The sequence below is a fragment of the Leptodactylus fuscus genome, chromosome 3, assembly GCF_031893055.1.
Source record: "Leptodactylus fuscus isolate aLepFus1 chromosome 3, aLepFus1.hap2, whole genome shotgun sequence".
Lineage (NCBI taxonomy): Eukaryota > Metazoa > Chordata > Amphibia > Anura > Leptodactylidae > Leptodactylus > Leptodactylus fuscus.
In genome coordinates, this window is record NC_134267.1 from 113317712 (window position 1) to 113344366 (window position 26655).

Sequence of the window (26655 nt, forward strand, 5' to 3'; positions counted from 1 at the left end):
TAGGAGGGGGGTCTATGACCAGCCACAATATTAATGTATAGATTCTCCCATAAAATTGTGCAAAAGAAGAAAAAAAGATTAAAAAAAAAAAAAAGTTCTAAATCCCTCCTTTCCTTAGAATACATACAAAAAGTAGAAAATTACTGTGAAACACATATTAGGTATCTCTGTGTCTGACAGTGCCCGGTCTACTGAATATAGGGGATCTGCAGTGCTCCTGTTCCATGGGGATGGGGTTAATAGGAGCACTGCAGATACCCTATATTCAGCCAGACTGAATTCCAAGTGGGGGGAAGAAAAACCCCAGTCCTCAAGCTCAGGGAAGGGGCAGACAGACAACCAAAACACCCCCTCCCCTTCCCCAGCACCCAGTAACCACCCCAAAAACTCTGACCATTTTAATTTTTGAAATTTTCCCCCCTCGGCTTATACTCGAGTCAATAAGTTTTCCCAGTTTTTTGTGGTAAAATTAGGGGGGTCGGCTTATATTCGGGTCGGCTTATACTCGAGTATATACGGTATTTAGCTTCAGTCAGTTAAGCTAAAGAATAAGAGACAAAAACTAAAAAGACTAAAAAAAATGTTAGTCAATAATCACAATATAGTATATAGAAATATAGTATACAAGAATTAACAGGGAATATGCAAATCTGTTTTCCAGGATGTAATTAGTAAAACAATGCCTCTGCTTGCTTCCTCTAGGACTGCCCCCTTAAACATCTAGGCATGATTTTTTAGATAGCCTAATACCATAATGCGGGATTATGGCCAAAGTAGTATTTTTATTCCAAAAGGAGAAGATTCCCAGCTATGGACAGTTCTGTTTCAATCTGTTGGATCTCATCAGCACAGCTTAGGGATGCTAGTTTACTGGGTGAGAGACTATAGACCAGGGTCAAGGACTAAGAAAAAACCTTAAGAAGAGTGCCTTTGTAGACGTATGGAGACATACATGCCATTTTCGCTCCACTGGGGGGATTCTTTGGAATATGCAAATCTGTTTTCCAGGATGTAATTAGGAAAACAATGCCTCTGCTCACTGCCTAACATGATGGATCACACTGATATTAACCCTTTAATGACCAGGCCTGAAAGAGCAAGCTTTTTTAATGGCTTATGTGGATTATGTGACTGGTCCATCTCTTTAACCACTTCCAGACCGCCCATAGACTATATACATCCGGATAGCGGTTGCCTTGTTCTACAGGACATGCTGGTAGTATAAGCTGAATTTTTCAGCCTAGTTTTTGTGCTGAAAAAGCCCCTCTCGGCTTATACTCGAGTCAGCAATTTTTTTTGTTTTTTTAGGGAGGGAGGTCTATGACCAGCCACATTATCAATGTGTAGAATCTCCCATAAAATAGTGCAAAAAAAAAAAAAGATTTTAAAAAATAAAAGTTCTAAATCACTCCTTTCCCTAGAATACATATAAAAGTAGAAAATTACTGCAAAACACAAACACATCAGGTATTCCTGTGTCTGAAAGTGCCCGGTCTACTGAATATAGGATATCTACAGTGCTTCTGTTCCATTGGCAAGGGGTTAATAGGAGCACTGCAGATACCCTGTATTCAGCCAGACTGAATTCCAAGTGGGAGAAAAAAAACACAGTCCTCAAGCTCCTGCACCCAGTCCTGCACCCAAAAACTGACCATTTTAATTTTTGAAATTTCCAGTAGCTTCTGTATCCCCCCCCTCCCTCGGCTTATACTCGAGTCAATAAGTTTTCCAAGTTTTTTGTTGTAAAATTAGAGGCCTTGACTTATATTCAGGTCGGCTTATACTCAAGTATATACGGTAGTTTTGTTACATGATGTACCCCATGACAGATCACACCACGCCATGCTGGGTGCACCCATAAAGTCAGTGGCATTGAGTCCTATGTAAGCTCAAATAGAGAAGACAGAAGCAGTTGTAAACCATTTCTGTCTTCTCCTTGGAGGTGTAGCTTTCCCCAACACCCAGTCATCTGATCTCCCCTGTGAGGTAGCCGAAGCCTTAAATACATGTAGAGTGTCACTGGCTTAAAGCACCTAGTTAGCATAAAATTGCATATGTAACGCACCTTCCTCCATTATAACTGATGGCTTGGCAAAGCAATTCAGGTTGTCAATGTTATTTTATTTAACATACTCTATTGTAAAAAAGTGCACTTCATTTTAGTCCCATGTTCTTAGAGAAGCTTAGCCTGCAGTCATGTTGATCATTACCACTATTACACGATTTTCACCTTAAGGTGGTTCAGACTGTATAGTAATGGCAACATTGATACTCGCCAGTTAGGGCCAGTTTTTATATATATTTACAGCTACTAATTTATTTTCGTGTAATAAAATTACTGTAACTTGGTCGAAACAGAATGTATTAAGAGTTAGCTTGTATTGCAGAGGAAACTGTTGTAGAGACTCGCCTCCGACATTTCACATTCTGTCAGATAATTCTTTGCCATATTAGGACTGCTGGTGACCTTGTCATTTTCTGAGCATATATGTCCAGTTGCTGAGTGACAAAATAAGAGGATAGAGCCTACTGAATTATGAAATCCTACTATATGGGGAATGTATATTTACTGGCGTAACATCTATGCGGAAACATTACAACAATAGTTCAAATGTGTCTTTCTTTACCTTTCCACTTGACTTAATATATCCTGAGATGAGTGGGGGCCAAATGTCCATTTTTGGGAAAAAAAAGTTATTCATAATGCCCCACACCTTTTGTTTTTTTCAAATCTGACATTGGAGTCTTTCTTTTTTATTAAAAATGCTTCTTCTAGTAAATGTTTTATTAGAATGAACAATGTAACATCTGCTTTAAAGACTTTAGCGATTTGAAAACAAAAAAAATCCCCAAATTTTTTAACTTAGTGTCGACGTATGTTCTCAGAATGAAAGCATGAGAGCCACAGGTATAGAAAACAGAATAAAGGGAAATGTATTAATCGTGACATATGATGCACTATATAACATGGATCCATTACAGCAAATAAAATAACGCCTAGCAACATAGTATTAGGTAAAATATAATGCCGGTGGCATATTACTGTTCACGTTTAAGTTTGCTGAAGGCAATGTGCAATAAGGTTCTCTGTATAACACATTGACTTTTGGTGCTTTAATTGCCAGTACGTGTTTGTAATGACTGTTTTCTATCATCAGCATCTTGCATTATATCTTTTAAATTCTTATTAAATTGCAGAATTTTTTCTTTCCAATACTTTAAATTGCCGTCACCTTCTTCTTCTTAGTATGGGGGTGATGAGGTTGTAGTAGTTAGGGACTATGCGTTCCATTGTTCTGTGTTTATGAACCCGACTGACTTCTTCTGTTTTAACTGTTCATGTTTTATTGGCTAAAACTCTCTTTTCCTATGAAACCATTTGAGGCCGAGTGGATGGAAGTGCAGTGAAAGGCGTATGTGGTAGTCCGTGCCTAATTAGGAGCATGTGAAGACCGTACTGTAGGTAGATGCACACAGAGATATAATGGGGAGCGGAAAATGTCTCAAGGGTACAAATTAAAAATAGGCAGTTTGTACTGCGAAATACGAGCCAACAAAAGTGTTAAACTGTGATTTCACACAAGGCAGTCAACTGTACATGATGAAGCACTTCAAAACTTTTCACATTATTTTTATTTTCTACAAAGTTTCAGAACTTCTCAGGAAGCTTACAGAATTTCAGCATGCTGCCATATTGACTATTACTGCTTGAAATGGATCAGACTGTAGACTATCAGTAACACTGGCTGTCCACAGCTAGGGGTCATCGACAACTCAAGATGCCCATACACATTGGTTGAATAAATTCCACATTTTTGGTATTTGGCATTATTGAGTTACATTCTAATGTGTATTTGAACAGTGAACCCAGACGATAGCTGACTGGGAAGAGATAGGATGAGCATACAGGATTTTAACATGGCCAGTTCTGTTTTCTATTAGATGTTGGCACCGTTAGCATTGAGAGAAATGGATTTCTAGAAGTATGGAAACCCCTCCCAGTCTACAAGAATTCTAAACCTGTATTTTTATTTTTTTACTATAGATTGTGAGTCCCATATAGGGCCATTGGTGGACAAAGAGTTGGCTTAGCCAGTGGTGGTGGAAAGGTGGCTTTATTTCTGTGACGGAGCAAGACTGGCACTGAATTTAGAGTACTGCCTTTGCCCCCTTATAAGAGGTGCACTTGTGATGCCCCATATCAGTCTGAGAACCTTTTCAATTATACTAATCTAATTAGCAAGTTTGTAGAAAACTATAGCCAATTAACAAGTTCTGTACTTTAGAGGGCGAAGCCTATTTCTACAAAGTGTATGTGACAGTGAAACAAGCAGTTTGTTGCTACAGGGTGAGTATTGGTTGAATCGATGTTTATTTTTTTTGCTGGTCACCTTTTATATGATCATAAAAATAGTTTGTCAGCAGTGTACCCCCTCTTGTAAACAGGGCATTGGCTTCTAACCATGTCAATTTTATGGAGGTGAACAATTGTGATTGTTTGATCCCATACAGACCATGCAGTATTTCTACATCACAGGCAGGCATAAAATTTACCTAAGTAAAAGGTTTCCAAAGTGCACTATTCATAAAATTGTTATTAAGATCTTTCTTTTCTTTTCTTAAGGACAATCGTACAATTGAGCCCCAAACCTATGGACGAATTGCTTCATATTACTACTTGAAACACCAAACAGTTCGGATGTTCCGGGACAGACTAAAGGCAGAATGTTCTGTTGAAGACTTGCTTTCAGTTCTGACAGTAAGTGACTAAGATGTATAGTAAAGTGCTTTCTCCTGAAATACACTTGTTTTATGTCAATGGCACTTATGTCCTGCTAATATTGCACCATACATGATTAGGATAGCAACCCCTCTTCCTATTAGGGCAGAGTCAAACTTTTAATAAGTTAAAGGTATAAATAGGAAAGTGTTTTTAATAAATAAAAATTTAACCCATGGCGAAGGGGTAACCGTCTGAAATTAGTTGGGGCAAGATCAGAACCAATGTCGGGAAATATTATTGCACTGGAAGACTAGTTGGGGCTTGGAACAAACTTCCAGTGGATGTTGTTAGAAAATCTACAGTAAATGAATATCAGCATGCCTGCCATGAACATGTCTATCCTAAGATAAAATAGCAAATTTTGGTTGAAGCCATTTTTGTGTATAAGTAACCAACGTAAAGGGGTTGTCCCATCACAAGGATCCTATCTATACTGTTTGTTAATGTGAATGTAAGACTTTTCCTAAATACACTGCTTCAGCAAAACTGCTTTGTTTGTCCACTATATTACTTTATTCATTTTTTTGGGACACATCCCTTGACTTATCTGGTCATAAGTCAAGTGATGTATCTGCTGCTCTGAGGGGGGAGGGAGGAGGGGCTATGTGCACGGGAGAGAGCCTGGAGGGGGGGGGGGGGGTAGTAGTTTACCCTTTGGGGGGAAGGGGCCGCCAATACGGACGCTTCATATGCTTCTGCCCTGCATGAAGCCAGCAGCCGCAGGAGCGATGCTGCTATTCCGGGGGGGAGCGGAATAACAGCATCGCTTCTGCCGCTGCTGGCTTCATGCAGGGCAGAAGCATAGCGATGTTGCTGGCATCTGTGCATCTGTGCTGGCGTCTGTGCATCTGTGCCGGCGTCTACACTCCCCGGCATCCGCCTCTCTATTACAGCGGATGCCGGGTCTGTATTCACATATGCAAAGCCAAGCGGTGAGATGCCGCTGGCCCTGCGTGCGCGCTCATAGACCAGTCTAGTCTTCACAATACGAATACAGACCCGGCATGCGCTGTAATAGAGAGAGGCGGATGTCGGGTCTATGTTCGCATTGTGAAGGCTAGACTGGTCTAAGAGCGCGCACGCAGGGCCAGTGGCATCTCGCCGCTTGGCTTTGCATATGTGACCCCGCCCACCAATGATGCACAAAGCCAGAAGACAAAAGATTTTATAGCAACGAAGACTGCTGAGTATGCAACGTGGGACAACCCCTTTAAAGCTGTTTTTCTCATAACTTTTTTTTTACAAAAGAAAAATGAGTGAGCTTTAGTTGGAAGAAATGTAATAGTTTCCGATGGATAGGTTTACAATATTACATGCCAAAAAAATACACTTATCTAAGTTTTATCTATATAAAGCCAGCAAACCCGTAGTCTGTTTGTGTGTGTAAGTATATATATATATATATATATATATATATATACATATAAAATATATATATTATATATAATATATATATATATATATATATATATATATATATATATATATACATAATCTATATTATTTAATATAATATACAATTTGGATGGTATAACATTGCTTACGACATGTAAGGTAAGAGCCTTTAGAACTGCGCCTTTTACAATATCATGTATTTTAACTTGCATATGAATGTAGAGATAATTGGTAATTAAGTTACTTTTCTAGGTGTCCTTATTAAAGGTGTAAATTGAAGGCTTCTGAAGGCCTGTTCTTCAATAAAAGGAAAAACCATAGCATTTTGAAGATTTTTCTTTCTTTTTGCAAATTAATGAGCTTTCTAATTAAGCCAATCGCTCTACACCTCCATTGTCATCCAATACCATTACATCTGTCTGGTGTTAATGTGTTCCTTTCACGTATGGAGGCATTTAACAGTTTTGGCAAGCGGGAATAACACAGCATAGGGTAAATGTGCTAATGACTGATAAGTGAAATTGTCAAGGGGATATTTACTGATCAAGTACCACACAAACACCTGACTGATAAAAACACATACAGTGCACTAATATTTATCATAATCCTGTATATGCAATAATATAACAGCATTCCTTCAAATTTCCATATTAGTAGTTCCAGGATAATCATTGTTAGTTAAGTCATTAAGTTAGGCCATAACTCTGTAGAAAGATACAAAGACCCTAAAATGTCACCAGAATATGGAAAAATAAGGACTCTTTAGGCTCCTTGCACACAACTCTACGCATTGTCAGTGTGCTAGCACACTGCTTTCACGGCTAGCACACTCTCCCATTACATTATAATGGTCCCTGTGTATTAAAGGGGTATTCCCTCCTCACATACTCATCAGTCTTTACTGCTGTAAAATCTTCTTTCTTCCTGGTTTCTTGCATCATTTGGTGGGCGGGTTTCACATGCAACCTGCCGTTTAGCTCCGCCCCCAAATTTGCATGTAGCTCCGCCCACCCATATTGGACTATGAAGTACAGGCAGCAGCAACTCCATTCTGTGTTACATACAGAGACTGCCTGTCTCTGCCATAATGAACACAATTGAATTAGCTAGCCTGATAACTGGGAGAACAGAAGAAATGAAAGCAGCTCCTCTCCCCTATCTGATAGCAGGAAGCTAGGTCACGTGGTGCAGACACAGGAATAGCTAGATACACAGGCTCGCTCCCTGCACTTAGCCCCTCCTCCCTCCCCCCTGAGAGAAGCAGATACATCACTTGACTCATGAGCAGCTAAGTCAGGGCTGTGGCCACAAAGAATTGAATAAAGCTTATGTGTGCCTGCGTCTGTAATATATTACTGTGTATTATCATGTACCTGTATTACTATGCTGCTGTAACATGCTGAAATTTCCCCAATGTGGGACTATTAAAGGATTATCTTATCTTATAGTGGACAAACAAAGCAGTTTTGCTGAAGCAATGTATTTAGGAAAAGGATCCTATCTATACAAGCAGTATAGATAGGATCCTTGTGATGAGACAACCCCTTTAATGGTAGGATATTAATGGGTATATGGAAGCACAGGCAGCACACGAAAATCATCAATGTGTCCCTTGGATTCTGAGCTGTAACACTGTCCACCTCTGATTCAAACTCAGAATTACACCCCCTTTTCTGTTTCTGCCTGACACTGATGAGCCTAAATAGCATAAGGTACCAAAACTTACAGTACATATTCCTCAGGAAAGGTGGGGTGCCATAGTCAGTGGTGTGACAACTATTAAATGAAGCAAAGAGCTGGACTTTGCAGAGGTGGTGAAAGGTCCTCTTTAATGCTATTTTCACTGTGAAACATGAAAGTGGTGTTGGTGGAGACCTCCTTTGGTAATAGTAGAACATTAAATTCTCAGCAGAGCCTAAGCCTACATTCAGATGACCAAGTGTGAAAACGGTGGTGAAACGGCCATTTGGCGCCTGTTTCCACTGATCCTTCATACATTTAAGTGTATGGAAGGATTCGTGAAAATGATCCAAAATAGAGCATGACCTATAATTTGAAACATGGGAAACAGTGAACGCAAACTGTGAAATGAATGCTGGTACCCTGTTTGCCCGAAAAGTCATCCCCCGAAAGTAAGACGTAGCAAAGGTTTTGTTGAATTACCTAATATAAGGCACCCCCCGAAAATAAGACATCCCCAATAATAAAAATCTTTCTGCGTATACATTGTATGAAGAAAAACATTGCAGAAGGCTGAACACTGTGCACAATGTTCCGTGTGCACAGGTATGCCGGCTGATGACGCCGCTGTTGTATCCACTGCTGTTGTATCCACTATTCCTGCTGCTGCAGGATGAGCTGGGAGATGCCCGATGTGCAAACACTAAGCATCGTATGCGGTGGGGGGTCCACTCTCCCAGTTAACCCTACAGCAGCAGGAACAGTGGATACAACGTACGGTATCACAGCAGCGGCAGCAGCCGGCTTTCCTTTGCAAACTGAGCACCACACACAGAGTTCAGCTGGCTGCAATGTTTTTCTTCATATAGGTTTTACGCAGCAAGCACATAAGACATCCCCTGAAAATAAGGCATAGCGAGTCTTTTGGACCAAAATTTAATATAATACACTGTCTTAATTTCAGGGAAACACGGTATGTGCTTTGTTGGAATAAGTAGAGTGGCACCTACCAACAGATGCTAAGAACTGGAGTTGGTAGAGGTGGCGAAAGGTCCTCTTTAAATGCGGACAGAGGCACACCAGTGCACAGCTTATTTGTGGTATGCAGCTCAGTCCTTCTGGCTTCAGTACAATACTAGGCCCAACTCATGGATAGGTGTGGCATAGTATCTATGTATTTCTAATATCAAGCAACCTTTTTAAATTAAAAGAAGTATACCACCACCAAACCCACTTTTAGGGTCTGTTCACTAAGTTTTTTGTAGGCGGACTTTGACCTGGGATCCGCGTCAAAATCCGCCTTCAATAAAGGCTCCTATTCACTTTAATGGGAGCCACTCGCGCTTTTTTTTCCCCGCTAGTGACTTTTTTCAGCTAGCGGGAAAAAAAAGCGACATGCCCTGTCTTTTCATGGATTCCGCGGCTGACTCAGCCACAGCGTCCGCAGCGCAAGACTCATTCACAATTAGGCGCATTCATTCATGCACTGCATTGGCATCCCGTTGTGGCTAGCCACGCTGAAAAGTCACATGGCGGAAAAAGTTTTTGTCATGTGAACATACCGTTAAAACACTTATGTTGTTGGCGGGGCTGTTTCTCACATACTTGAGCTGCTTCAAAGTACAATCTTGCTATCGAAAAATTCAACTTCTGTTCCATATGCAAATGAGCTTTTTGCTGCACTCAACTGTTGGAGCTCCTGTTTCGCTTTGTCGTTTCTGTCCATCTCCACCAATGGAACATACCAAAGAGAAGCAGATGTGGGCTGTGACAGGCAGATGTGGTTACACCTCAGGTACACAATTGACTTATAATCAGTTATACAAATACAGTGGATTGGATGGCTGATGGAAGACTTTTGTCCGCCATAAAACATCTGAAATGTTTTATATTTTAGGTTGTCAGAAAATAAAGTTTATGTTATGATTGGCTAATCTGTGGCCAATTGTTGTCAGATATGTATGGCTAATCATAGGCAGTGTGACTGCCCCCTTGAGTTTCACCACCAGGCTTCATTACAAACCACCCTGTTCAAGGAGTTGTATGAACTTAAAATAAGGCTGTTTCCAGATGATTATGTTGTCCATAAACAAAGAACAAACAAAGCCTAGATTATCTGAAAGGCAGTGATCCAAGAGGAGGTCATTGTAGAGTAAGTTAGTGAGTTTTATAGTGTAGTAAGATTTAAATATTATGGATTTATTGAAACATTGCCAAAATTGCTCCCAGTTGCACAAGGAAGTTTAGAGCCAAGGCGTGTGCCCCTGGGGCTCCAACACTTATCAGGAAATAGGGGCTTCCACCAGTTTTGGTTGCGTTGGATAGAAAGGAGATATGCATCTTTCTCAGTGAATCTGCTGCCACAATTTCCCCCCTTTTTTTTATTTTTGTGCAGCAGAGTGAGGAATTGCTCCCAGCCACACAAGGAATTTTAGAGCCAGAAATGTCTGATTTTCAGCCTCTTTGGCCTGAAAGACTAGAGCCATGACTATGGAGATGCCAATATTTCCAGGCAGCTCCTCATCACACCACAATAGAAGCCCTATGTTTGCACTGAGGTAAAAAAAAAATAAAAATGCTGACCTGAAGAGGAAAAAGCTGCCCCAGTCCTCCAGGCATCGTCTAGATACCGATTTCTGTTAAAGGGCCACAGAAACTCTTCCCCTGATTCCAAGGCATTGCACTCTTTTGTGAAGAACAACTCCCAATGCAAACATGTGTTCCCCTGCTCTGAACAGTTTCAGTGCAGTCTCCACCACTAGGAGGGGTGCAGAGAAATGCTTGTAAGATGGAGGCACAGGATGAAGCAAATGCAAGTGCCTTATCCTTGTGCAGATGTCCATGCCATGACAGGAAAAACTTTGAGAGACCTATATCTACCTAATATCCTATCTGTCAATCTGTTCCTCTCTCATTTCTATATATTCATCTAATATCCTATCAATATGATCATCGTATATCTAATTATCTATATATCATTTTGCTTGATAAAAAAACGGTACTATTCCGTTATCGGGCCAGCAGAGCTTATCAGCACCAGCATCGGGACAGCAGCAGTCAGCATTTCAGCATTGGGAATGACATCTGAGGACTGACTGCTGGCCCGATGCTTGTGCCCAGCTCTCCTTCCATCTGCCCGTACCCCTCTCTGGCCCAGCTCTCCTTCCATCTGCCCCTCTCCCCGCCACGTGACTAGGCTTGACCGACATTACTAGTCGCCGGGACGCTGCAGGAAGTTTGTCCCTCTGGGTCACCATAGCTCCCCGCCGTTACTATGGTCAGCGCATCCCTGAATCTCCGCCGCCACTTTCAGGACCCTTTATTGAGCCCCGGTGTGTGCTATTTTTTTCCTTCCGGTCTCCGTTCTCTGTGCCGGCCATGGCTTCCAGTGCGAGCGTCTTTCTTTCCTCCTGAACGCTAATGGCCAGAATGAGAGCGCCGAGGTGAGGCCTAGTCGAGTGGCAGGGAGAGGGGGTACGGGGCAGATGTAAGAAGAGCTGGGGGGCAGCACTGGGAGGATGGATGGGGGCATTGATGTACTGGTTACTAGAGACAGGGCGCCAGCATCGGGCCAGCAGTCAGTCCTTGGGGCGGGCCAGAGAGGGGTACAGGGCAGATGGAAGGAGAGCTGGGCACAAGCATCGGTCCAGCAGTCAGTCCTCAGATGTCATTCCCGATGCTGAAATGCTGACTGCTGCTGTCCCAATGCTGGTGCTGGTAAGCTCTGCTGGCCCGATAACGGAATAGTACCAAAAAAACTAATAAATGAAAAATCATCTGACCTGATTCTCTGAATTGGAGCTGTCCCTTCATTGGATGTGTGCATCCTTTTGAAAACTCCAGAATGTGCCAATAAAACTCTCCCATCAGGAATATTTACAGTAATGACACTCTGTATCCTCGATAGATCCTGTACAGTAAGTCCTCTGTATCTGTGATCTCATTTACAGTGGGGCAAAAAAGTATTTAGTCAGTCACCAATAGTGCAAGTTCCACCACTTAAAAAGATGAGAGGCGCCTGTAATTTACATCATAGGTAGACCTCAACTATGAGAGACAAAATGAGAAAACAAATCCAGAAAATCACATTGTCTGATTTTGTAATAATTTATTTGCAAATTATGGTGGAAAATAAGTATTTGGTCACCTACAAACAATCAAGATTTCTGGCTCTCACAGACCTGTAACTTCTTCTTTAAGAGTCTCCTCTTTCCTCCACTCATTACCTGTAGTAATGGCACCTGTTTAAACTTGTTATCAGTATAAAAAGACACCTGTGCACACCCTCAAACAGTCAGACTCCAAACTCCACTATGGTGAAGACCAAAGAGCTGTCAAAGGACACCAGAAACAAAATTGTAGCCCTGCACCAGGCTGGGAAGACTGAATCTGCAATAGGCAACCAGCTTGGATTGAAGAAATCAACTGTGGGAGCAATAATTAGAAAATGGAAGACATACAAGACCACTGATAATCTCCCTCGATCTGGGGCTCCACGCAAAATCTCACCCCGTGGGGTCAAAATGATCACAAGAACGGTGAGCAAAAATCCCAGAACCACGCGGGGGAACCTAGTGAATGAACTGCAGAGAGCTGGGACCAATGTAACAAAGCCTACCATCAGTAACACACTACGCTGCCAGGGACTCAGATCCTGCAGTGCCAGACGTGTCCCACTGCTTAAGCCAGTACATGTCCGGGCCCGTCTGAAGTTTGCTAGAGAGCATTTGGATGATCCAGAAGAGTATTGGGAGAATGTCCTATGGTCTGATGAAACCAAACTGGAACTGTTTGGTAGAAACACAACTTTTCATGTTTGGAGGAAAAAGAATACTGAGTTGCATCCATCAAACACCATACCTACTGTAAAGCATGGGGGTGGAAACATCATGCTTTGGGGCTGTTTCTCTGCAAAGGGGCCAGGACGACTGATCCGGGTACATGAAAGAATGAATGGGGCCATGTATCGTGAGATTTTGAGTGCAAACCTCCTTCCATCAGCAAGGGCATTGAAGATGAAACGTGGCTGGGTCTTTCAATATGACAATGATCCAAAGCACACCGCCAGGGCAACGGAGTGGCTTTGTAAGAAGCATTTCAAGGTCCTGGAGTGGCCTAGCCAGTCTCCAGATCTCAACCCTATAGAAAACCTTTGGAGGGAGTTGAAAGTCCGTGTTGCCAAGCGACAGCCTCAAAACATCACTGCTCTAGAGGAGATCTGCATGGAGGAATGGGCCAACATACCAACAACAGTGTGTGCCAACCTTGTGAAGACTTAGAGAAAACGTTTGACCTCTGTCATTGCCAACAAAGGATATATAACAAAGTATTGAGATGAAATTTTGTTACTAACCAAATACTTATTTTCCACCATAATTTGCAAATAAATTCTTACAAAATCAGACAATGTGATTTTCTGGATTTGTTTTCTCATTTTGCCTCTCATAGTTGAGGTCTACCTATGATGTAAATTACAGACGCCTCTCATCTTTTTAAGTGGTGGAACTTGCACTATTGGTGACTGACTAAATACTTTTTTGCCCCACTGTAACTGCGGCTTCTGGCAAGGGTTATACAAGACTTTATTTTAACCCCTTCCTGAAATCCTCCATACTATTAGGGTGCATGCACACTACGTAACGCCGGGCGTGTATGAGAGCCGTACACGCCGGCGTTACAGCAGGGCTGCCGAACACTTCCCATTCACTTCAATGGGAGCGCTCGTAAACGCCGCTGTTACGAGCGCTCCCATTGAAGTGAATGGGAAGTGTTCGGCAGCCCTGCTGTAACGCCGGCGTGTACGGCTCTCATACACGCCCGGCGTTACGTAGTGTGCATGCACCCTTACAGTGGATGATGGGTCTTTAAAGGGATTCTATCATTAAATTGCTATTTTTTCTCGCTAACATGTAGGAATAGCCTTAAGGCTATTCTTCTCTTACCTTTAGATGTCTTCTCCGCGCCACCGTTCGGTAGAAATCCTGGTTTTCCTCGGTATGCAAATGAGTTCTCTCGCAGCGCTGGGGGCGGTCCCCAGCACTCAAACAGCACTGGGGACATCCCCAATGCTGCTAGTAAAATCGCCAGTGCCGCCTCCATCTTCGTCTGGAACGACCGCTCTCCATGTCTTCTTCCGGCGCTGGCTTCAAACTTCTACACATGCGCAGTCGGCTCTGCCGTCAGGCCTCGGGCAAAGCCGACTGCACATGCGTAGAAGTTTGAAGTCAGCGCCGGAAGAAGACGCAGATTAATGATTTAGAGATGATCTGCAAGGAGGAGTGGACCAAAACTCCTCGATATGTGCGCAAAATCTCATCATCAACTACAAAAATCGTCTGGCTGCTGTGCTTGCCAACAAGGGTTTTGCCACTAAGTATTAAGTCTTGTTTGCCAGAGGGATCAAATACTTATTTCTCTATGCAAAATGCAAATACATTTATGCAATTTACACAATGTTTCTCACTGTTAAATTAATCTACCCTTAAAATTATAGACTGTTCATGTCTTTGTCAGTGGGCAAGCTTACAAAATCAGCAAGGGATCAAATAATTATTTTCTTCACTGTATGACCAAAATAGACATGAAGTGGGCTTTAAAGTTCAGATTTTGGCGTATGAAATGTCAGCTGCTATTATCAAGGTAAGCAGTGAAGGGAGAATATGAAAAGGGGAGCCATGTTTAAGGTTAAGAATCAAAGGTGTAGCCATGTTACGGATCAGAAAGGAAAGGGGCAAGGAGGGGGCCATGCTAAAGATCAAAATTATAGGGATGGTGTGCAGAAGTCTAGTTATGAGAGGGAATAATATTATTCACTGAAAGAATGATGTAATATCCTATTTTATCAAACTATTTTCACTGAAGGGCACTATTTGCCCATCAGTGAAAATAGGAATGAGAGACGAACCATCCTGAGGACCACAATTGAAAAAGATTCCTTGCTGGGGACCAGAAATAGGAAGGGGAGTCATGCTGGCGATTAGGAACACAATAAAAGTCAAGATGGGAACCAAGATTGGGTTAGTGACTTGTGTACACTACCATGGCTTTTCTAGTAGTCCCAGTCTGAGCCTGGTTGCGTGTGTATATAATGATATGATATCTGGTTCTGTGTAATATGCTGAAGAATAAAATTGATTTTTGCTCTTTCATTATTATTTGGAGATGGGGGGGCTATACCTGATTGCTGACTCTATTAAAAACTTCAACCCGCGTTCTGTATACTTTACTAGAAGATCACCCCCATTAAAGACCATTTTTCTGTGCAAATTTGGGTGGTCGGTTCTAAGGGTTTTCATTATACCACATTTGTTTTTCTTCCCCTGGCCAGAATGGCATAATGAAGTTATGTCATTCATCTCATTGTATTCATCTATTTCTGTTGTGCCTCAACTCCTGTCTCCTATATTACTCCTGGAATTTGTTTGACTCTGTTGTACCTGTGCCTATCCATATGTTTATTTTCTACACGTAAACCGCAATAAAAATAGTTATAAAAAAAACCTTATGGATTTATTTACAGTATATCTAGCTTTTTTCGTTGCTGCTAGTCATTGTGATAATACAATATAAAGCGTCTGTGGTTTTCCATAGAACTACATGAAAATGTGTTATTGTAGACACAACAGAAATTGTTCAATGGCTATTCCAGCTGTGTTACAGATGTATATTTGTATTATCATGCTGGCATATTTCAAGTCTTATCTTTAATAACTTGCAATATCCACTAGGGGGCAAGTCTTACTAGAAGCCTGGCAGATGCCTATGCAAGTTTACAATCAGGTTTTCTGTTGGGTTTGTCATCTGATAATAAACATTTCCTTTGTATTCGTAAACTTTATATACTATGCAATAAACCCAAATAGCCACCAAATGGGAAATGTGAGCTGACTAATGGGACACCGGCAGAAAAACTAACCAAGCTTCTGAATACTGATGGGAAAACCTTTCAAGCTTCGATCTCATCCTAAGATCCCTTTGGTCCAAAAACTAAGCATATATTGGATTAAAACATATTGTATGACTTAGACCCTTATCTTTTAGGCTTACATTTTTGGCTCTAGGGCTCCTTCCCTTCTATGCCTGGCTGTGCCCAAACAGCCGTTTATACCCACATATGACATTAAGTACGTTATTCTTGGTACACCAGTGACATCATACATGTGGGCGTAAACTGCCATTTGGGTGCACAACAGGGCGCAAATGTGAAGAAGTGCTATGTGGCTTTTGGAACAGAGATTTAGATTTGTTGGATTTTGGACACCATGTCATATTTTCAGAGACCCTAAAATTGCCCCTAAAAAATGGGGTCACTTCTTCGAGCAGTCCAATTTACTGGCACTTCCAGGGATCTGCAGAAACAACATGGTGTCCAGAAAGTCCCTCTAAATCTGTACTCCAAAAGCTAAAAAGCGCAGAACTCCTTCCCTTCTCAGTCCTGTTGTGTGCCCAAGCAACAGTGTACAGCCACATATATAACTTTTTTGTCCCTAGGATAGCCCACTTAATAGTTTTATAAGTGTATGTCTCTGATGCCACAAAGTGTGTACAATGTATTGGGCACCAAAATGACATTGGGCACCAATATACCCTTCAAAAGCCAAATAGCGCTATTTCCATTTTGAGCCCAACCATGTACTCATACAGCAGATTGGGGTATTGCCGTGTTCAAAAGAAATTGTTTAACAAACTGTGGGGGACTTTTTCTCTTTTACCCCCTTGTGAAAATGAAAACTTTGGGGATAGAGTGACATTTCAGTAATTTTTCACTTACACATCCCAATGTTAAGAAAATCTGTGAAACGGCTGTTGTCAAAATGCTCACTATACCCCTTGATGAATTCTGTGAAGGGTGTTGTTTCCAAAATGGGGTCACTTTTTGGGGGTTTCCATTGCTTTGGTACTCTAGGGGCTCTCGAAATGAAGCATTGCGCCTGAAAACTATTCCAGCAAATTCTGTTTTTCAAACATACAGTGTCGCTCCTTCCCTTCCATGCACTGCTATGTGCCCAAAAATCAGTTTATATTCACGTGGGGTATTTCTGTGCTCCGGAGAAATTGGACAACAAACTGTGAGATGCATTTTCTCCTTTAACCCTTTGTGAATGTGTTAATTTTAGGGACTAAATGAATGTATTATTGGATAGAAATCAAATGTCTAAATTTCACCTCCATATTCTTTTAATTACTGTGAAATGTCTAAAAGGTTAACAAACATCCCAAATGCTGTTTTGAATTATTTGAGGGGTGCAGTTTTAAAAAATGTGGTGATTTATGGAGGTTTCTAATATATAGGCCTTTATAATCCCTTTCAGAACTGAAGTGGTCCCTAAAAAATGAGTTTGGGAAATGTTCTTGTAAATTTGGAAAATCGCTGTTGCGCTTCAAAACCTTCTAACATCCAAAATAAATTAAAGGAAGGTTAGGCAAGGCTGACCACTGAGCCACCATCTTTAATCTTTTTTCTCTTCTGTCCTTGTCCAGAGAGATTAGCTACAGTACCATGGGTTGTAAATTTCTTGTTTATGTTGTGCACCATGGACAAAGGAACATCAAGATCTCTGGAAATGGATTGTAACCTTGAGATTGTTAATATTTTTCCACAATGTTAGTTCTCAAGTCCTCAGTCAGTTCTCTTTTCCTCTTTCTGTTCTGCATGCTTAGTCTGGCGCATACAAACACACAATGCAAAGATGAGTCAACTTCTCTGCTTTTTATATGGTTTCAAGTGTGATTGCCCACACCTGTTACTTGCCACAAATGAGTTTGAATGAGAATCACATCATGGAAACAAAGTTATTTACCCACAATTTTGAAAAGGTGCCAACGATTTTACCCAGCCCATATTGGAGTTTTGTGTGAAATTATGTCCAATTTGCCTTTACTCTGTTTTGGTTTTTTTTGGTTTTTTCCAATACACACAAAGGAATTTAACATGTGAATAACAAAATGTGTAGTTGTAATAATTGTCTGGGAGAAATACTTCATTTTCCGGGAAAATGTCAGAGGCGCCAACACGGCCATGACTGCATGTTTAAAAAATACACACAATGTACTGGTTTATAGAGCTATAGTTCTGTATATCACTATACATTCTTCACACAACTGCCTCAAAGACTTTTCCCCTATAGTCTAGAACTGAATATCTTCATACAAAAGACTGTCGCCCACAATCACAACCTTCAAGAGAACCCTGGAGACTCACCTCTTCAGGAAAGCCTACAACCTTCAATAGCCCAGCTGCCACCACACCACCATCTAAACAGATTCTACTCCCACCTGAGACAATGTGTAACTCCAAGGAACCAGCAAGTCCTTTCTCATCCTCTCTACCACCTATTTGGCATGTTGTGGGCTGTTTATTGGATTCAGTTACAGTCACTAATATTACTCTATTAGATGTCACAGCCAAGTGTATAGCTCAAGGGTGTTTTTATGCTTTGTCCTTTTACGATATTGTATAGATCTTGTTCTATAAGTATCGGAACTGAACATGAGAATGAAGAATTGGAACACACTCTGGCTGTACACTCAGTCTTGTACTTAAGGTTTCATACTGTTGCCATAGTGACAAGTTCTCTTTAGGACTTTCAACGTGGCTACATCATTCAGAAATGTCCTTCAAACCAGTATGTGGCTGAGATGGGGTTCACAATCTAATTTCACTTGCTAAGGCTAGTTTCCTAGCATTTCCATTCAGGCTACCTTCACACTACATCTTCTTCTTTCTGATTATTAGAGGACCAGAAAAATTGTTTCTTATTTCTATAACTAATGTAAATGAAGACTTTCCTTTTTTTTCCCATTCACTTCATTGTGAAAAGTAAATAGATATGTCCCTTCTTTTGAATCCCAATATCTGATTTAGTGGTCTATGTTATATATATAATATATATATATATATATATATATATATATATATATATATATATATATATATAGATATATATATAGATATATATATCTGAAGAGAAAAGCCTTTTTCCATTGTTCTGGTCGCTTGCCAGGTCAGAACGACAGAAAAGACGACAGTGTGTATGTAGTCTAAGCTGTTTTTATAGAAGTGGGGGGACCCAATCATTTGTGACTAGAACATACAGTGGGGCAAAAAAGTATTTAGTCAGTCACCAATAGTGCAAGTTCCACCACTTAAAAAGATGAGAGGCGTCTATAATTTACATCATAGGTAGACCTCAACTATGAGAGACAAAATGAGAAAACAAATCCAGAAAATCACATTGTCTGATTTTGTAAGAATTTATTTGCAAATTATGGTGGAAAATAAGTATTTGGTCAGTAACAAAATTTCATCTCAATACTTTGTTATATATCCTTTGTTGGCAATGACAGAGGTCAAACGTTTTCTGTAAGTCTTCACAAGGTTGGCACACGCTGTTGTTGGTATGTTGGCCCATTCCTCCATGCAGATCTCCTCTAGAGCAGTGATGTTTTGGGGCTGTCGCTTGGCAACACGGACTTTCAACTCCCTCCAAAGGTTTTCTATAGGGTTGAGATCTGGAGACTGGCTAGGCCACTCCAGGACCTTGAAATGCTTCTTACAAAGCCACTCCTTCGTTGCCCTGGTGGTGTGCTTTGGATCATTGTCATGTTGAAAGACCCAGCCACGTTTCATCTTCAATGCCCTTGCTGATGGAAGGAGGTTTGCACTCAAAATCTCACGATACATGGCCCCATTCATTCTTTCATGTACCCGGATCAGTCGTCCTGGCCCTTTGCAGAGAAACAGCCCCAAAGCATGATGTTTCCACCCCCATGCTTTACAGTAGGTATGGTGTTTGATGGATGCAACTCAGTATTCTTTTTCCTCCAAACACGAAAAGTTGTGTTTCTACCAAACAGTTCCAGTTTGGTTTCATCAGACCATAGGACATTCTCCCAATACTCTTCTGGATCATCCAAATGCTCTCTAGCAAACTTCAGACGGGCCCGGACATGTACTGGCTTAAGCAGTGGGACACGTCTGGGACTGCAGGATCTGAGTCCCTGGCGGCGTAGTGTGTTACTGATGGTAGGCTTTGTTACATTGGTCCCAGCTCTCTGCAGTTCATTCACTAGGTCCCCCCGCGTGGTTCTGGGATTTTTGCTCACCGTTCTTGTGATCATTTTGACCCCACGGGGTGAGATTTTGCGTGGAGCCCCAGATCGAGGGAGATTATCAGTGGTCTTGTATGTCTTCCATTTTCTAATTATTGCTCCCACAGTTGATTTCTTCAATCCAAGCTGGTTGCCTATTGCAGATTCAGTCTTCCCAGCCTGGTGCAGGGCTACAATTTTGTTTCTGGTGTCCTTTGACAGCTCTTTGGTCTTCGCCATAGTGGAGTTTGGAGTCTTACTGTTTGAGGGTGTGCACAGGTGTCTTTTTATACTGATAACAAGTTTAAACAGGTGCCATTACTACAGGTAATGAGTGGAGGAAAGAGGAGACTCTTAAAGAAGAAGTTACAGGTCTGTGAGAGCCAGAAATCTTGATTGTTTGTAGGTGACCAAATACTTATTTTCCACCATAATTTGCAAATAAATTATTACAAAATCAGACAATGTGATTTTCTGGATTTGTTTTCTCATTTTGTCTCTCATAGTTGAGGTCTACCTATGATGTAAATTACAGGCGCCTCTCATCTTTTTAAGTGGTGGAACTTGCACTATTGGTGACTGACTAAATACTTTTTTGCCCCACTGTACACAGTCCAGTCACATTAATGTGACCACCTGTCAAAATCCAGTATAACCACCTTTCGCAGAGCGGACCGCTGCGAGACATGCAGGAAGTGAGGGGATGTTGTGATGATGTTCACTGGGATGTTGAGCCATGCCGTGTCCAGCTGCGCTAGGTTACGGCGGTTAAGCGTCCATGACGCGAACATCCCACAGATTCTCGATTGGGTTCAAGTCCAGGGAATTTGCTGGCCAAGGGGGTATGGTAAACTCATCTTGGTGCTCCTTAAACCACGCATGTACACTGCAAGCTTTATGACACGTTGCATTGTCCTGCTGGTAGATGCCATCATCTTGAGGAAAAACAATTCACATGTAGGGGTGAACATGGTCCGCAAGGATAGATGCATACTTGCATTAATCCATCGTGCCTTCCACAATGATGAGTGCACCCAGATGGCTGATGACACGTGCCCTCTGCGATTGGTTACTTAACGTTGATGTCAAAAGTAGGCAGTGGTCACATTAATATGACTGAACTGTGTATAAAGTTCATGCAGAAAAGCGGCCTTGGGCTAATGCTGTTTTTACATTACAAAAATATTTAAAGATGCTTTCCAGAACTTTAATACTAATGACTTTTTCCATAGCATAAGTCATTGGTATCAGAATGGTAAGGGTCTGTCTTCACAACTAGCATAGCTGTCCAAACTGTTTTGGAGGTCGTGCTATTGCTTGTGCAGATGGACATAGGGGCAGTAAATGTTGGAAATGGAATTGTTCAGTTATTTTAATATGATTCCACATTTCTGCTGGTATTGTAGATGTTACCAACTCGCATCTATTGATTACACAGGTCAACAGCATTTTTGGGGCCAAAGATATTTCAACGAATTTAGGGTAACTTTGGGGTGCTGATTCTGAATATGTCATCAGTTTTGCCAGATTGGCTCAAGTTTTTGAGATTTGAGATTCCATGTTAGGATACTCCCATTTTCGTTTCTTATGCTTATTGAATCCTTGCACTTGCACTGCACAGAAATAACAGTCATCATGATGATTTTTTTGCTCTCTCCACACCATTGGAACACCAAATTTGAAGCTTTTTCTTTGTCCTTTGCTCCATTTTCGTAATCATTCGATACATGCTTTGCACACTATGTGTGGTGCCCAAGACTTGTCTTGGTCCCCAAGCATAACCTCAAAATAGGCCAAATACACTTTTTTTATGAAGTCTGTTATGTTTCTTCTATGTTTTTGCAGTGTATATTCACCACAAATGTAACAGAATGAGTCTGGATCGTTAAGACAACTTCCTCTTGATGAGTTCATGCTTTTCACTGGAAAACAGACAACAACATAAAGTTAGTGCAAAAATCAAGCTATGAACAAACTTTTAGAACACTAATTAACAAAAAACTATATTGAGAACTGCTCAGTTCAAGTACTAATCCAAAGAAATTAATGAGATGATGCGTCGCATTTACCAACAAGTGCTATAAATAAGATACCAAAAATCTCAAAAACTTGAGCCAATCTGGCAAAACTGATAGCATATTCAGAATCAGCACCCCAAAAATACCCCAAATTCATTAAAATATTTTGGACACCAGTAAATTTTATTTTTTTTGTTGACCTGTGTTATCAATGACAACATCAATGATTTTATAAATGTATTATATTATGACGTTCTGTGATCATCTGACCACCGAGTCGCTTAATAGTCAGTGTTTTATGATGTCATTGGTTTGATCATTTTCTTAGATACAGCCATGTAAGCCTGTGTTTTGGTATCCTGTCATGAAGAGCAGATGGATGCTTGACTGACTGCTAATCCAAAGCTGGATTGGTTTCAGCAGCCCCTACATTTCTAGGTTAGAGTGGCTTTTCTGTCGGACTGAGAGGGCAGCTAGAGAGGGATATCATTATTCATTAGGGTCCCAGTGGGAGCGCTGCCAGCAGAGATTAATTTTTTCTGTTATGCTTGTAAAACAAGCTCAGGTGGAGTCTGTAATCCTTAGGGCACGGGTGGCAGATCAAGAAAGATGCTACAAAGCTAGTTAATTTTCTGATTCCAGAGGAAACAGAAGCTCAGTTAGATGTATAAAACCTGACTGCAAATCTAAGCAGCTAAAATCCAAATAGGATCTTGGGAAACATCTGCCACAAAAATCTTGCTGCGAAAAAAAGTCCTTGAAAGTTTGCACATAAGCCAAGCAATTTGCAAATGAAGTTGCTTCGCCCCCTAACACAGTTCACATATTTCACATATAGACTCTTGTATTATTATTTAAATGGGAAATGTATGTAAAGATCTGATGTCCATGTCTTATGCAAATATGATATGGGCCCATATTTATTAATACTGTCTGTAAGCATGAACTTAGACCCCACATTCACAAGATGTGTCCAGTATATCACGGTGGTACATGCTGTATTGTAGATATGGTGTTCTGCTCCATTTACTTCAGTGGGAATACCCAAAATAGCTGAAGTACAGCAAAACCACACAGTCAGTAAAGTGATGTAGCTGAAATGAAGCATTGTTACTTAGAAGTGAAAGTTCCAGCAGCCCCAGCGCTGGCTGTAGCCACATTTGGTACACCATGTGGCTGCAGCACAAAACTGGATTCTTTGCACTTTTATTTCTATCAATAAGCATTTAGACACTTGTGGTAGAATAGAAAAGCATTTATTCATATTCAGTAGTTGGTAGAACCCAGCAGATGCCTCCTTACGGATAGTATTGATTGACACAATACTCCTGGATACCTGTTGAAACTCCTAGTGTATGTGAGCCATCAGTTGGGTGCGGTTTCTCTGGCCAGAACTTGTCAGTCTCTATCTCCCAGTTTCGGGGGTCTGCCAACTCTGGGTACTTTTCGACAATCACCGTTCACCTTCCACTTCATAATCACATAGGCCACTGTCGATTTTGGGTAAATCAATTCACTTGCTATGTCTCTTAAGGATCGACCATTTCTGTGGTACCCCACAATTACCCCTTTCTCGAAATCGGACAACTCTGCACTTCGTGGCATCTTGCATGCAACTAATGCCAATACACTAATGCCAATGCTGTTTCCTATTTAATGGTGGAAGGCGTGATGTACATCATGACCACAGATACCTTCATTTGCATGGGTGCCCAAATACTTATTGGTAGTGTAAGCCGATGGCTGGTCAGGTAATAGAGGGGGTGTACATCTCACCCAAACTACTAAGGTGGGTGAGATGAGAAAACTCCAGAAGGAATGTTTGTTCTCAGCAGACAACTTTCGTCTGCTGAGCATTTTGGTAAATGCTCAGTACTGGGCTGGATTTTTAGGAATGGCAGGTAGGTTGGCAGTGGGACCTGTCATTCCACCCCCCTCCAGTCCACACTTTGGGGATGTTCCGGCAGCGACTCCGCTGCAGAGAGTCTGCTCATCAAGGGAGCTTAAGAAGTCGGCTCCAGCAGCAGACTGTGGGCAGAGCTTGGCTGGAGAGCCAACAGAGAGGTCATATTTTTGGAGCTGTGTCCTGAGTGATTCTACTGGCTTTTGGATTTCTGTGATTCTAGGTGAGGTAACCTATTCTATTTTTAGTTAGAGCCTAGCCGGGCAGGTATTTATTTTTGTATTGTTTCCTTTTGGTGCTGCACTATATTTTTGAGTGAAAATAAAACTCCACCTTTGTTTTGGACTAAAGAATCTGGAATTTTGTGCCTATGCCACCCCACCTAGCAACCCCAGACCCTGACGATAGACACTGTTTATGTAGTTTTTTTAGTTGTATTTGTAGTGGGTGGAAATGGCCTTCCAGGGCTTTTTGGTTTTGTTGCCCATCAATATAATGTGTATGGGGGAAGCCCAATGAAGGATTAGCTGTATTCTGAGATCTTTTATAATTCCCACTTCCATAACCCAAGCATGCATGTGTGCCCAATATCTGTCATAGGCTTTATTCAAGATATGGAAAACTTGTATATAAATATATGATGAAAGCCCTACACAGTACACAGAGGCTGTAAGGTTAGGCTAGGACTGTGCAACCTTTATGTGCCATCGTTATTGTCAGCCATTGCCTATGGATATTTGGTTAAACAGCACCCAAAACTGAAAAACAATATCCAGTTGCTATGTGCATGAGGCCATATAGTTCCTATAAGCAATCACAGGTAAATACATGTATACCTGTATATACATGTGTAACAACCACATCATTTATGTTCTAAAATATATCTCAATTGTTTTCACTTTATTCCACAAATAATATTTTGCCACTTTTCATTGTAAATGATATTTTTGCTCATTTCTACCTGTTAAGTTATTCGCAGTTTATTCTGTCTCTATTAAAGCATGATAAAATGAAATGTAAGTCATTTCAATGATAAATGAAGTCCCACACAGGCTGTACAGTAGATGCAGATGACTGCTAGGTTGTTGGTAGCAGCGAGTGACCTCTTATTACTCTATAGACAGTGGCAAAGGTCTCTGAGCTCTTGACCCTTGTTCACCAAGAATGCCATCCTCAATGTTTGCCATAATGATTTAAGTAAAAAAGGTGAATTGGTGAAACCTATGCCCTTCAGAATTTTTAAGTGATCACTGACCTGTGTGACTGCCCCTGACCTGAGTTTCGCACTGGTTATCAAGTGTTGTTTTCACAAAATCCGTCATCAAAATAAAGTCCCTACGCCTCCAGTGGAAGTTGGAGTCATTTGTATTCATTCTGTCATGTCATGTTGGCTTTGAACAGTTAGTAAGCACAGCATAGCCACTTGCACGTTACACAGAAGCAGAACAATGGTTAGGACATGGACAATATGCTTGTGATTTTCGAAAATCTAAGTAAATATAACTAAACTTGTACAGCAGCTCCAACATTCCTAGAATTTGCACATGAGGTTGACACTTACAGTATAGATTTAAGGTTATGCTCTGGGAAAGGAAAAATGCATGCCAAGATTACTTGTTAGGGTGCATTCACACTACGTTTCCTGAAGCTTATTCTGAACGTAAATCACGTTCAGAATAAGCGGCGTATAAAGCAGCTCCATTCATTTCTATGGGAGCCGGCATACGAGCGCTCCCCATAGAAATGAATGGGCTGCTTCTTTCACTGCGAGCAGTCCCATTGAAGTGAATGGGAAGTGCCGGCGTGTACGGCTCGGCATGAGCAGAGCTTGCCGTATACGCCGGCACTTCCCATTCACTTCAATGGGACTGCTCGCAGTGAAAGAAGCAGCCCATTCATTTCTATGGGGAGTGCTCGTATGCCGGCTCCCATAGAAATGAATGGAGCTGCTTTATACGCCGCTTATTCTGAACGTGATTTACGTTCAGAATAGGCTTCAGGAAACGTAGTGTGAATGCACCCAAAAATGGGAAAACACTGGACCAAACTGTCTCAGTATTTTAATTGTAGCTCACAGTAAACTCAAAGGTATTTTCCGGTATTACCTGTCTTTAGGATAGTTTATTATCCTGTAGCTACGCCCCTGCGGTACATCATACAGTGGTTATGCCGGGTTACTGCAGATCAGCTCCCTCTCCTTGTACGACTATATCTGCTGCAGGCTCTGTACACTATGCTAGTTCTGCAGCTGCAGATGTCAGCTAACCGGTGGGGGTGCCAAAGGGTGGATTTATTCTAATTTTATGATTTGCATTCGGGAAGGAATTTTAACTCTAATATAAAGAAAATCTTCTTTTGGAACAAAATTGCAGCAAAATAGGATAAACTCGGTGGATTTATGACCACAGGTTCTGCCTTGATTGCCTGATTGTTAGGGGTTCGAAATGTAGTGTACAGCGGATTGTAGACCTACTGTGCTAACAAACCAATTTGACTTTAGGCCACCTCTAATAGCCATTGTCTAAGAAGACACCCTGCTAGTCACCCTGTAACTCCCATATGGGAATCTGGACTTCACCAAAAGGTTGTCCTGATGGTAGTAGCTGACCAGAAAGTCAAGGACTAAGGTGTGGCACACCACAAAATCAGGGACACAGAATAACTAAAAATCAGAGCAGAATAAAATCAGACAAGCGTCCCGGATTGGTGGCAGAGGCGCCACAACAACGGGCCACAACATCAACATATCAGAGGCTGGGTCTAAGACATTAATTAAAAGCAGAACA

General features: G+C 41.3%; 1 protein-coding gene across 1 annotated transcript in view; it reads left to right on the plus strand.

Moving 5' to 3' along the window:
• Nucleotides 1–26655, plus strand: part of ASCC3 (activating signal cointegrator 1 complex subunit 3) — a 454027-nt gene that overhangs the window by 380370 nt on the left and 47002 nt on the right. Inside the window, exon 36 of the mRNA XM_075268175.1 lies at nucleotides 4625–4759. Within this exon, the coding sequence (XP_075124276.1) occupies nucleotides 4625–4759 (135 nt within the window). The remainder of the gene's footprint in view (nucleotides 1–4624; nucleotides 4760–26655) is intronic.